The sequence below is a fragment of the Myxocyprinus asiaticus genome, chromosome 38 (assembly GCF_019703515.2).
Source record: "Myxocyprinus asiaticus isolate MX2 ecotype Aquarium Trade chromosome 38, UBuf_Myxa_2, whole genome shotgun sequence".
NCBI lineage: Eukaryota > Metazoa > Chordata > Actinopteri > Cypriniformes > Catostomidae > Myxocyprinus > Myxocyprinus asiaticus.
The window spans coordinates 31,023,012-31,035,847 of record NC_059381.1 but is presented as its reverse complement, the minus strand read 5'-3'; the positions used below and the strand labels follow the sequence as shown (position 1 = coordinate 31,035,847).

The following is a 12,836-nucleotide window of genomic DNA, read 5'->3' as shown; positions in this document are numbered from 1 at the left end:
GATCATATAAAATCAAATAATTTAATTTTGAAAACAACATTGTCTTTATAATATCATGCTTCCAATTTTCTCTATACATTAAAATTCTATTGCTGTCTTTTTATTTTTATTAATCATATTTGGGGTGATCCTTTGCATCAAAATATTCGAAAGCCCTTGCATTACGGACCTAAAAATAGGCTTAATTTTCTTTATGGACAATAAAAAAATATATATATTTTTGGGAATCAGAGAAATGTGACCTGAGCAGTGCATTGTACCTTGTAAACTCTCCTCCAGTTCTTCTTGTTGTCTTTAAGCATTCTGGTCCAGAGCATGTTCATCACTTCAGGGAACTGCTCGTACATAAACGTGGATCTGTGGTGTGAATAAAGCAGATACATCACACTGCTATGCTGCTAACCACCAGAGTACACATCAATGTATGAACACTAGATCCAAGAAAAGCTTGGACACTTAAAACACACTGACTGTTCAAAACCTTATATAACTTTTATCAAAAAGTTAAACGTTTAATAATTTTGGTTAAATGATCAGTAGGTTGTACAAACTAGCATGTCACAAGTATACAGTGCATTTCTTTAAATATACTCCAATAAAATACAATAAATACTTTTAGTAGATTTGCAGCAGCTTTAAATTATACCACCCTTAATTGACTTTGGAGGCATAAATCAAAGTGTTACAGGTGTAACTCTAAACTTTCAATAGCCCATTGTAACACATAAAGGACGGGCAAGGAGGAGGCAGGAACCGGCTGAACAGTAAACAAAGTTTAATGGTAAACTTAAAAACAACATAAACAAACGTGCAGCGCGGCCGCTTGCGTCTCTCTCTCTTGAACCGGCGCCTCCGGCCGCCCCTTTATCTCGCTCTCCCGCTGATCAACTGATTCAGAGCCGGCCGTGCTCCATCACGGCCCGGCCATGCCCTCCACCTCGTCACACCCATTTAATACACTAAGAAACCGGCACAAATAGCAGGTTCACATTTGTATTTTAATCAGCTATTCAAAAAATCCTTTCTGCAATGAACAGAATTAATTTAAACAGAAAACAAGCCAAGCCAAGTCAAACAATTCATCCTCTCTTATTTAATGCAGACTGCTCTTCGCTGTAATTTAATTCCAGACACTAAATTTGTATAAAACGAGATGGAGGAGGTAATTAATCAACTTTCAAAACAACATCTCAGGACTAGAGCATGATGCAATGCAGCTGAAATCATCAGCTATCAATGATGAGATCAATGTCATTTTCTGCAGTAATTGCCCTACACAAATGCCCTGGGTAATTCGGAGGAGAGTGATTGAATGCCTGAGGCCTCAGAGGAACGTGTATTGCTCCAGCCCACCCCACTCCACAGAACAAGCACTTACTTGGCGATCTCACCCATGAGCTGACCCGATGGGCCCCAGGGGTCATCATTGGTGGCTTCTCGAACCTTGGACTCTATCTCTGAATAGTTCATCACCACGTTGGTGCTGGAAAACAGAAAAAAACACAAAAAAAACAAAAAAAACAAAAACAAAACAGAACCACAAATAAACGCCAGTAATGACCTCAAAACCACACACAGACACAAGAATACAAGTCAATATATTGTACATGGAGGCCTTTATGAGCTCGACAGCAAGGAATCTTAAAATTCCTGATATTGATTCTTAAAAACACAAGATTGATCTTTTACTTTATGCCAGGGGTGTTCATTACATCAACTGCGATTCACTAGTCAATCACAAGACAACCACTGGTCATCACGAGAACAGGCCAAAAGGAAAAGAGAGTAGAACAAGAAACTACACTGGTTTCTTTGTTCTAACTTTATTACTGACTGTTTACTTGTATTGGATAATTACTTGATAACTTGTTTGAAACAATATTTCCTCAAATTAGTTTGTATTTTGTTAAAATTGGTATTGAGAATCGTCAAATTGCTTTCATATATAGCAAAACTGGACATTATAACTGAAATATACCCAAATTTATCATAATAGAATCAAATTAAAATTGGAAACAAATTAAAAGCTTGTTAATTGGAATCTAATCAAGAAATCTCTTTCCATACCCAGCCATAAAAAAGTAAGGTGAATAAATGATAGAATGTTTTGTGGATTTCATTTTTGAGTGAACTAACCCTTTGGACTGAACTTTATAGTCTGTAAAACAGTCACATAACTAACTATGGCAAAGGCATGCAAAAGGGAGAAAAGGAAATTTGGAAGAGTATAAGGGTGCAACATTAACTTGATGCTGAAGTAAATTCTGTTTTGTTTTGAACAGTTTATTGCATGGAATGAGTGTAGCACTATTACACTTGAGTCCTGGTTAATACACAGACCAAGTCAAAAAAAAAAAAAGGAAGAAGGTAATAATTAAAAATCTATTATGGCCAGTTTGGACTTCAGAAGACTGTGGGTCAATGACCCTGATTGACAATTTACCTCATGAGGGTAGCAGTTAGACATAACATTTCTTATTGTTTATCAGCGATGGAACAGGATTGTTTAAATCAGTTTAATGTCAAATCATAGTCAGAACTGACAGAGCTTCCACAGCCTCGAGAAAGGTTTGGTGAGCACACTTGAAAACAGATGTACACAAGGTCATGCCTGTATAGCTCTTTAAGCAGTTTTGAGAAGGACATATGAGGTCAACAATACTTGTTTCAGGATGGGTGAATGTCTCAAAACTTCTTTCATCACAAGTCAAAGTCAAGTTTCAGGTCTTTCAAGGCCAATCAAGTCTGAAGTCTTCCGTCACGAGTCCATGTCAAGTTTAAGACCTTTCAAGGCCAAATCTAAATCAATGCTCATCTTTTTCTTTCATCACAAGTTCAAGTCAAGTTTTTAGGTCTTTCAAGGCCAAGTCTAAAACGAGTCTTAAGCCTTAGTTTTCTGTCGAAAGTCAAAGTCAAAGTTAAGTCTGAAGTCTAAATCAAGTCTCAAGTCTTTTTTCCCCTAAGTCCAAGTCAAGTTCAGGTCTTTCAAGGCCAAATCTAAATCAAGTCTCAAACCATAGTCTTCTGTCAAGAGTCAAAGTTAAGTCTGAAGTCTAAATCAAGTTTCAAGTATTGAGATATTGTGAACAACTATTTTTCCTCAAAGACTTAAAGATTTCTGTTGTTTACAAGTCTCTAATTTGGAGTCCAAATCACGTTTTAAATCAAGTGCTTTGAGTGTTATTCAAGTCACAAATTAAATTAAAGGGATAGTTCACCTAAAAATGGAAATTCAGTCATTATTCCAAAATGACTTTCTTTTTCGGTACACAATGAAAGAAGTTTGAAAATATTTTATGCTCGCTGATGTCATACAATGGCAGCGCATAGTGACCACCTCTTCAAGTTTCAAAATGACACAAAAAAAAAAATTATTCAGAAGTCTAATAAATTATTTAAGGTGACTCGTGTCTTGTTCTGAAGGCATACGATAATGTTTGGTGAGAAACAAACCAAAATCGAATTTAATATTAGTGAAAATCTTGACCGACTGTTGCTCTCCTGAGCGCATCATGAGAGTGCATGAGAGCTGAAATTCAAGCAGCCCCCGCTCAAGAGAGAGATGGGGTATTCAAGCAAGAACCCGCTTTGTTTACAACAACAGGACCACCACAGAGATATTAACACCAGAGAACACAACACAGCTGCACACAAACCAGAGGAACCAACTTACAAAACATGTCTGAAGAGTTTGAAGTCAAAGAGGAGATGCATTTCTATGACCAGCCTTATTTGTATGAACAGGAGAACTCAGAAATCAAACTGAGAGAGAGATAATACAACAAAGACAACAAGTCTCTCTACTAATCCTGGTGTAGTTTTATTCACGAATGCCAGTGAATGACTCTTATGCGCCAGTTCCTTTTAATGAATCATTCAAAAAGACTCATGAACTCCTGAGTTACCAATTTTAATGATTCAATAACGAATTAACATTCATTCACTTACTGAACGGAAAGTCATCAGATCTTTCATTCAAGTTTGAAATAAATCAAGATTATTACCATGTTATGTGTCCTTAAGGTTCGTGAGACTTAAATCAGTATAATCACTGACTGCAGATATGATTAAAACATGTAGTTAGAGTTACAAATTCACAACAGTATTTGTTTTCAGAATAAATTATTTTTAAATAATAAAAAACTGTGAAGCCATTTGTAGTAAATTATAAAAAAAAAATTAAAAAAATTAAAAAACACATCTGTAAATCTTCCCTACCAGGGCTTGTTCTTCCACTGGCAAACATGTTGAGAGCAGCAATCGGATTTCATGAAATACATCAGGACTTATCAAATAACATCTGGATTAACCAGGTGTCTATTAATTATATCTAGTGGCCAAAAAGGTCTACAGTCAAAATATTGAGAATAATCAGAATATATATTTTTAGTAAAACAATCTAACCTAACAAATTCAAGATTTCCTAATGATTTAGTTCCTAAAGATTTACTGCTAAATCAAATCACGTACAAACATACTGAACTTGCTAGCTTGACCACAAACAAACTTGGGACAGAGGTAAATCTTTTGGCTGTGGATTAAAATAACAAGAGAGACTTTACAATAGAGGAAGTGCCAACAGCCACGGTTCACACACGTACGAGACAGTGCTACAAAGTTGGCCTAAGATTACAAGTAAAATCTCAGGCAACTGAATAATGAATGATGTCGGTTTATGCAAGAAAGCGGCCTGTACAGCAGCCACACCGACATAAATACATTCCAGACACACGTACAGCGCTGTGTATTGTGAAGTGCATATTCCACAGGAATATTCAATGTGCAGGAAAGACAAAAGGAGAAGAGGCAGGCTTTCTATCACACAAAGAGAAGGGGCACAGACAAGCGTAGGGGCGTCTTGCCGTCCTTTGCATTCGCTGCCTCTTTGTTCTATGGGCCTGCCGAGATTTACTCTCCACTTCGCTTTTTCTCTCTTCCGCTGTTTTTCACTGGCGGTGGATGGGCGTACTTACGCATTCACTGTGGAGTTATGGCCTGCAAAAAAATCCAACAACAAACTCAAGACGCTGAACATGAAAGATCTCAGAGTGGTTTCAGCTTCCCTGCTCTGCAACCTCAGAACAAAAAGACTACCTAGAGCTTCAGATGCAAGCAAAGGTCTGGATAAAGCTTTACAATGGAGATGAGGATGGTGGAGGTTTATAATAAGTATGATGGAGAGGGAACGAAAGCGCCAGCTAAGTGATGAAAGACACGATACCTGGACAAGGGATAGTTTGCCAAGGAAAGAAGTCCTTTGGGATGTGAATTATGGAGATGGGAGATTCTGAGTTGGGGCTACCACTGGGTTCTTCTCTAAAACAACAAAACAATAAATAAATATATAAGGTATTTGAAATTCAGCCCTTGTTAGGCCTGAGATTTCTGAGGTGTTCAAAGTCTAGATCACCAAAGCAAAGTGATCTGCTGTTACAAGGTCAGAAATTGACCAGGACTCGAGGCAAAAAAAAAAACACTAAGTGACAAAATGCCCCCCATATCTAAAATGTGGGGGCAAAAATACCCATGCAGAAAATTCCTGTTCCTTTATTACCTTGATTTATTTCATTATATTCTGATCTGGGCCTTCTAGCGATGGGTTTAGTGCCTCTGAAGACATTAGGGCTGGGTAAAATATAGAACGATGCATTGCAATCTTCATTTGAATGATCTCGATATCAATCTTTAAGTCCCAAGATTGATCTTTTACTCCATGTGCAACCCTCTACAATGCAAGTAAATCACTAGCATATGTGACCAAATTTGCATGCTATGCGATAAAAAATAATCTGTGATTAGCCACAGGCTGGTAAATGTTCAGATTTTTCTCACCAGTGTTTGAGTAGTATAATGGCGAAGAAGTTCAGCAAAGAGATATTTTCTCTGCGAGTTGAGAGTAAAAGTTTTGTTTGACTCGTTCTATGTAACTTGTGTCCACAGACGAGATCCTCACAATCGTTAAAGGTACACTCAGTCATTTTTTTGAATATGACATCTTGGACTTACACTGACACCTAGCTGTGTGGATGCGGCATCATTCAAACACAATAGTTTTCAGTTACCAACGGCATTACTGAAATTCACTATTCACAGTCAGCCATGATTAATTTAATCCAAGAGTGAAAGTATCCAATAACAGGGCTGTAAATGAGATTGAGTAGTATTCAGCTGGTCATGTGATCCTAAAATGGCAGCCCCCATGTGCGGACCCTCTCCATGTAGAATAAACAGCTTTTATAAGGTTACTGATATGACTGGAGTCTTTGTCTCATGTGAGTGCTCATGATTTTATACATACAGTATATTTCAAAATTACAATTAATTTCTTCAGAAGAAAAACTTTTTTAAATGAGGAAAAACAATTACTGAGTGCACCTTTAATGAATGAAAATCGATTAATCATTCCAATAAAAATAATAGTGGTGAACGCTTGCAGATGCATTTTTCTCTTCAATCAAAGCTTTATTTATACAAAGTTTAATTATTGACTGACCAGCTGTTCTAATGCAAACTTGAAAACTTCAACAATCGGAGAAAAAAAATTCCTTACTGTAGAAGGAAATTTAAAAACATGAAACAGCTACTGAGCATACTATTTAAATATAATTTAAATAAATACACTTATGCAAGGATTGGTATTTTCCTCTTAATATATTTTTAGTTCAGTGTATTTTTAATACACTGAGGCTTTGTTTAATTAATTTATATTAATTTACTGTTAAAGGAATGTTCCGGGTTCAATACAAGCTAAGCTCAGTCGGCAGCATTTGTAGCATAATATTGATTACCAAAAAAATTTATTTCGATTAATTCCTTCTTTTCTTTAAAAAAAAAGCTACAATTTAAGTTCCAGTGAGGCACTTACAATGTAAGTGAATGGGGACCAATTTTTTACGTTAAAATATTCACTATTTCAAAAGTATAGCCACAAGACATAAAGTATATGTGTGTAAACATGATTTTACTGTGATAAAATCACTTACAAACCATTTCTGTGTAAAGTTATAGACAATTTTACAACTTTGTTACCATGGCGATGTAGTCAACAAACCCCAAACCCTAAAATGACTGTCAAAAATTATGATTTAAACAACTTTACAGCTCAAATAATGCAACAGAAGAAGAGTTTTAACAGAAGAATTAATGCAAGTACTTTTACAAGATTATAAGTTTCAAATTTCTCTGTTTAAACCCTCCAAAAATTGGACACGTTCACTTTCATTGTAAGTGCCTCACTTTAACCCAGATTTCTGCTTTTTTTTAAAGAAAAAGAGGAACGAGTCTAAATACATTTTTTTTGGTAATCAACATTATGCCACAAATGCTGTTGATTTAGCTTAACTTGAATTGAACCCGGAACATTCCTTTAATTAGAGCTGGAGTACTCTAATTCGGACTCGGCCAAAGTTTGCTTCGCCGTGTTTAGTGAACACATGCACAGTCACACTCATCAGTCAACCAATACACATGAATGTTACTACGGAGACTACTGAATAACATCGAGGTGGCTGGCATGACGAAAACATAAAGACAGGTATTTAGCCAATGTACTAGAAACTAGGGATGGGCATTCTGGTCATTTTGTCTACTCGAGTACTAGGACCAAGTACTCGTTGAGTACTCAAGGGCAATGATATGTACATAACTGTATATATAATAACATGTCTGACAAATGTCTTTGGCTGCTGCATTGTGTATTGTTCCAGTGTATCGTCTATTCATTATTATAGGCTGTTATAAAATAATCTGTTACAAAATGTACAAAAGATCATATTTTGTCATTATGTGAAGATTCGCTGCCCAACTCAATGAAAGAATGTGTTAAACGTGAGTCTGTCTTTTCTTCCTTTCAGCTTACCGTAGTAATCTTAGTAAGCATGCACCAGTTTTTTTAGTGACTGTCTGAACCATCTTTTTTCAAATCGAGAGACGCCATAGCCATGCCGTTTCTAATAAGCATGTTAAGTTGAAGTTCAGTTTTGAAGACACTGCATTCTGTTCCATTTAGCTGCGCTCTGTCTAGCTGTTTGAAACACTCGCAATGCGTTGAGTCCACTGCCACACGCCTGGTGTGTGTATGTGTGTGTGTGTGTGTCCAAGTGTTCTCTTCTGTGGGGAAGGCCGCGATGTTACATATTGTTGTTGCCGTGATGATTCATGAAGCGTTCCATTCAACTCGAACCTTTCAGCTGGGGAAAGTGCAACAGAATGACACTTTATGTTGGACTACTAAATTAGAAACTCGTGCGGAAATCTTCAACTCCCATTTCGTTGAGATGCAGGTGTGTGTTACGTCACGCAAACATTTCGGCACCCAGGACAGGGAGGTTTACAGTCAGTGACAAACATTCACTTTTATTAACTAATATCCATTAACGAGTCAAAGTTCTTACATTAAATGATAATAAAACGTGTTTAGCAAACATTTTGCAGAGACAGGTGTTCAACACAGTTAATTTCACTCTCTTTTGATTATCGTAATGATAGCTTTGCAGCATCGTATATCAGTTTGGTTGCTATGAGACGTCTCTGACAATCAATGTACCCCTCAAAATCACAACGTAATCAATCTCTAAATTAAAAATAAGCTCCCTCATGACACGTTTGTGTTTAGTTGTCAGGTAATTGTCACTGAATTTCCAGTTAAGTGAAAAGTCACATCATGCATGATCACCATCGATCATCGTTTGCATGATCGATCATTGCTGCCACATCCGAGTACCCGAGTACTCGAGCCCATCCCTACTAGAATCTAAACAAGGCTGTTTTGCACGGCACCAGACCTGACAACTGGTAAAATTGCACTGGCCCTATGTGCAGCCAAGAAGATGCTCGCATCGCAGTTTCATCGTGGTTAAGAACTTCCAATGAAGAACTACAGTCAAGTCACCCACATCATGTCTCTCACAGTTTACTAAAAACAACAAATACAAATTCAGAAAAATAGAATTAATATTGGTCTATTAAATCTTTTTAGGTATAATGATCACACATGTAGGCTTCTGTGGGGGAGAAATCGCTATTGCTAAAGCAGACAGCAATTCTAAACAGATAAACAGCACCCATTTATTATTGATTTACTATTTTCAAAGCATTCACTATAAAATCTATTATTCAGTGGCAGTTTGTGTATGAAGCTACTTTATGTAACGAGATGAATTAAGTTGGTTATGACATTTTTATTTCAAAGTTTTTATTTTATTTTTACCACCAGATAACTTATGCACATATTGTTTTCAGCCTGTATCTCTGACACTTTAGAAGGACAATTCTGTTAAATTTAAGACTCATTATTATTATTCTCCATGTTTTTGCAGTTAAAGAAAAGCTCAGTGAAATGTTCTTTGGTTGGTATTTAAAGATTTCATAATGATTGTAGACTAACGCGACTGCCGCTCAAGCAAATATCAAATATGTTTTATCTTCGGCAGCAGCTGCTGTGAGATGCACACTGATGCATCATGGTTTTAGGTGCACAAACAGCGCACAGAACAGCCCCGCATTGTGCCGTTTTCCGCTAATTAACTACGTCCCTGTTAAATGACCCTAATATTAGCAGTGGGCTTTTCCAGTGTTTTTGGATGTAACATTTGCAGTCAAATCTTGAGATGAAACTTCTCAGCGAGTGATAATTACTAATGTGTTGACTCATTTGTATGTATTTTCCCAAACCAGTCAGCAGATAGAGACTCAAAAAGAAATTTCAGCATAGACGATTATTTCTTTAGATAGGGATAATTTTAGGTAAAACTAAACTAAATTGAAAGGACATATTGAAAATTAAGTAGAAATAGAAACAAAATTAAATTTCAAAACAACAATAAACCTGGTTGTAATGACTAACACAAGTTTCACTAACTTAATGTTTGTTTTTGTCAAGTTTTTGTTACATTTATATTGAAAAAAAAAAAAAAATACTTAGTTGTGAAGGTTAAAATAAGCTTTAAATACTGATGTTGAGTTTACGGTTACAATTTTCAGATTCATTTGGACTCAAATTCGACTCAGACTCTGCCTGTTATGGACTCAGTCTTGAGTCCGACTCTGCCCCTTTTGGATTCTGACTCGATAATTTAAAGACTCAGACTTGACTAAGGTGGACTCGAACCCAACACAACTGTTAATACTTTGAATAATAGCTTGCATATAAATACTGATTCGGTTAATGTAAATGCAGTCTACAACTGTGCTGGTTTTGATTATGCACACTTTGTGGTGATAAATGCTTTCAGTGGTAGTGACACTGACGAAGAAGCTCTTAGTTCCAGGTTGAAAAAAAAAAAAGCTTTGATTTTAGGGCTGAAATGATTAGTCGACGTTATTGACAATGTCGACAATAAAAAATTGCAGACAAAAATTGCAGACAAAAATTTCCGTTGTTGAATAGTTGTTTGATCTCATTTAACGTAACACGAGATCACATTAAACTCCAATGATGACGTGCGAGAGCAGCACTGCAGTTCGTACCTGACTGAGATGAGGAAGAATTACACAGCTCACAGTCCAGATACACTCTAAACTTTCCAAACAGCTTCAGGTGATGTAGATCGCAAAGTATGAGGGAATTATATGTCCCGGTCTAAGGGGGAGAGATTAAAACTGCACCCGGCTGAGGCACACTCTGTCGCGGGGACGCTCATCCCTCGAGCGCGCGCTTGCTGCAGCTAGATTATAACATGATGGCTCGCGACTTATTAAATCATAATATACAGTATCTCACAGAAGTGAGTAAACCCCTCACATTTTAGTAAATATTTTATTATAACTTTTCATGTGACAACACTGATGAAATGACACTTTGCTACAATGTAAAGTAGTGAGTGTACAGCTTGTATAACAGTGTAAATTTGCTGTCCCCTCAAAATAACTCAACACACAGCCATTAATGTCTAAACCACTGGCAACAAAAGTGAGTATACCCCTAAGTGAAAATGTCCAAATTGGGCACAATTAGCCATTTTCCCTCCCCGGTGTCATGTGATTCGTTAGTGTTACAAGGTCTCAGGTGTGAATGGGGAGCAGGTGTGTTAAATTTGGTGTTATCGCTCTCACTCTCTCATACTGGTCACTGGAAGTTCAACATGGCACCTCATGGCAAAGAACTCTGAGGATCTGAAAAAAAGAATTGTTGCTCTACATAAAGATGGCCTAGGCTATAAGAAGATTGCCAAGACCCTGAAACTGAGCTGCAGCACGGTGGCCAAGACCATACAGCGGTTTAACAGGACAGGTTCCACTCAGAACAGGCCTCGCCATGGTCGACCAAAGAAGTTGAGTGCACATGCTCAGCGTCATATCCAGAGGTTGTCTTTGGGAAATAGACGTATGAGTGCTGCCAGCATTGCTGCAGAGGTTGAAGGGGTGGGGGGGTCAGCTTATCAATGCTCAGACCATATGCCGCACACTGCATCAAATTGGTCTGCATGGCTGTCGTCCCAGAAGGAAGCCTCTTCTTAAGATGATGCACAAGAAAGCCCGCAAACAGTTTGCTGAAGACAAGAAGACTAAGGACATGGATTACTGGAACCATGTCCTATGGTCTGATGAGACCAAGATAAACTTATTTGGTTCAGATGGTGTCAAGCGTGTGTGGCGGCAACCAGGTGAGGAGCACAAAGACAAGTGTGTCTTGCCTACAGTCAAGCATGGTAGTGGGATTGTCATGGTCTGGGGCTGCATGAGTGCTGCCGGCACTGGGGAGCTACAGTTCATTAAGGGAACCATGAATGCCAACATGTACTGTGACATACTGAAGCAGAGCATGATCCCCTCCCTTCGGAGACTGGGCCGCAGGGCAGTATTCCAACATGATAACGACCCCAAACACACCTCCAAGACGACAACTGCCTTGCTAAAGAAGCTGAGGGTAAAGGTGATGGACTGGCCAAGCATGTCTCCAGACCTAAACCCTATTGAGCATCTGTGGGGCATCCTCAAACGGAAGGTGGAGGAGCGCAAGGTCTCTAACATCCACCAGCTCCGTGATGTCGTCATGGAGGAGTGGAAGAGGACTCCAGTGGCAACCTGTGAAGCTCTGGTGAACTCCATGCCCAAGAGGGTTAAGGGAGTGCTGGAAAATAATGGTGGCCACACAAAATATTGACACTTTGGGCCCAATTTGGACATTTTCACTTAGGGATGTACTCACTTTTGTTGCCAGCGGTATAGACATTAATGGCTGTGTGTTGAGTTATTTTGAAGGGACAGCAAATTTACACTGTTATACAAGCTGTACACTCACTAATCTACATTGTAGCAAAATGTCATTTCTTCAGTGTTGTCACATGAAAAGATATAATAAAATATTTACTAAAATATGAGGGGTGTACTCACTTCTGTGAGATACTGTATGTCACTGTGCATTTCTTATCATGAAGGAAATTGGCAATACGCAGCTTTATTAATAAGAGAGAGTTTGTTTTTTTGTGCGTTAAAGATGGACTGAAGTGAACAAATGTGAGAGAGGTACTCTTCACCCCATTATACACTGCAACAAAATATGTTTTTGATTTGTTTTTGTTTTGGCTTGTTTTCCAATATAAATATCTAAAACTCCTTTAAAACAATTAACATTTTCTTTAGCAGCTATTCTGCAGAAGAAAAAAATTGTTATCTGAGAATGTTGAATATAATATTAAAAATACAACATTTTAAAATATCTAAAAATCCTTTAAAAAAAAAAAAGATGCATTCACCTGAGAAGCAGCATATAAGATATTTAGACTTGCTTTTAGAGAATAGATCTTGAATATAAGTATATTTTGTCTTTACTGCACTCGCAGAAGTATAACCAAGTGAAAAAATACACTTATATACAAAATACTCTTATATTTAAG

General features: G+C 37.5%; 1 protein-coding gene across 2 annotated transcripts in view; it reads right to left on the bottom strand.

Moving 5' to 3' along the window:
- clint1b (clathrin interactor 1b) overlaps positions 1-12,836 on the bottom strand; it is a 52,599-nt gene that overhangs the window by 34,085 nt on the left and 5,678 nt on the right. For both annotated transcript variants that reach the window (XM_051677463.1, XM_051677464.1), the window contains exons 2-3: positions 1,379-1,483; positions 261-357 (exon numbers count right to left, since the gene is read on the bottom strand). In XM_051677463.1, the coding sequence (XP_051533423.1) occupies positions 261-357; positions 1,379-1,483 (202 nt within the window). The remainder of the gene's footprint in view (positions 1-260; positions 358-1,378; positions 1,484-12,836) is intronic.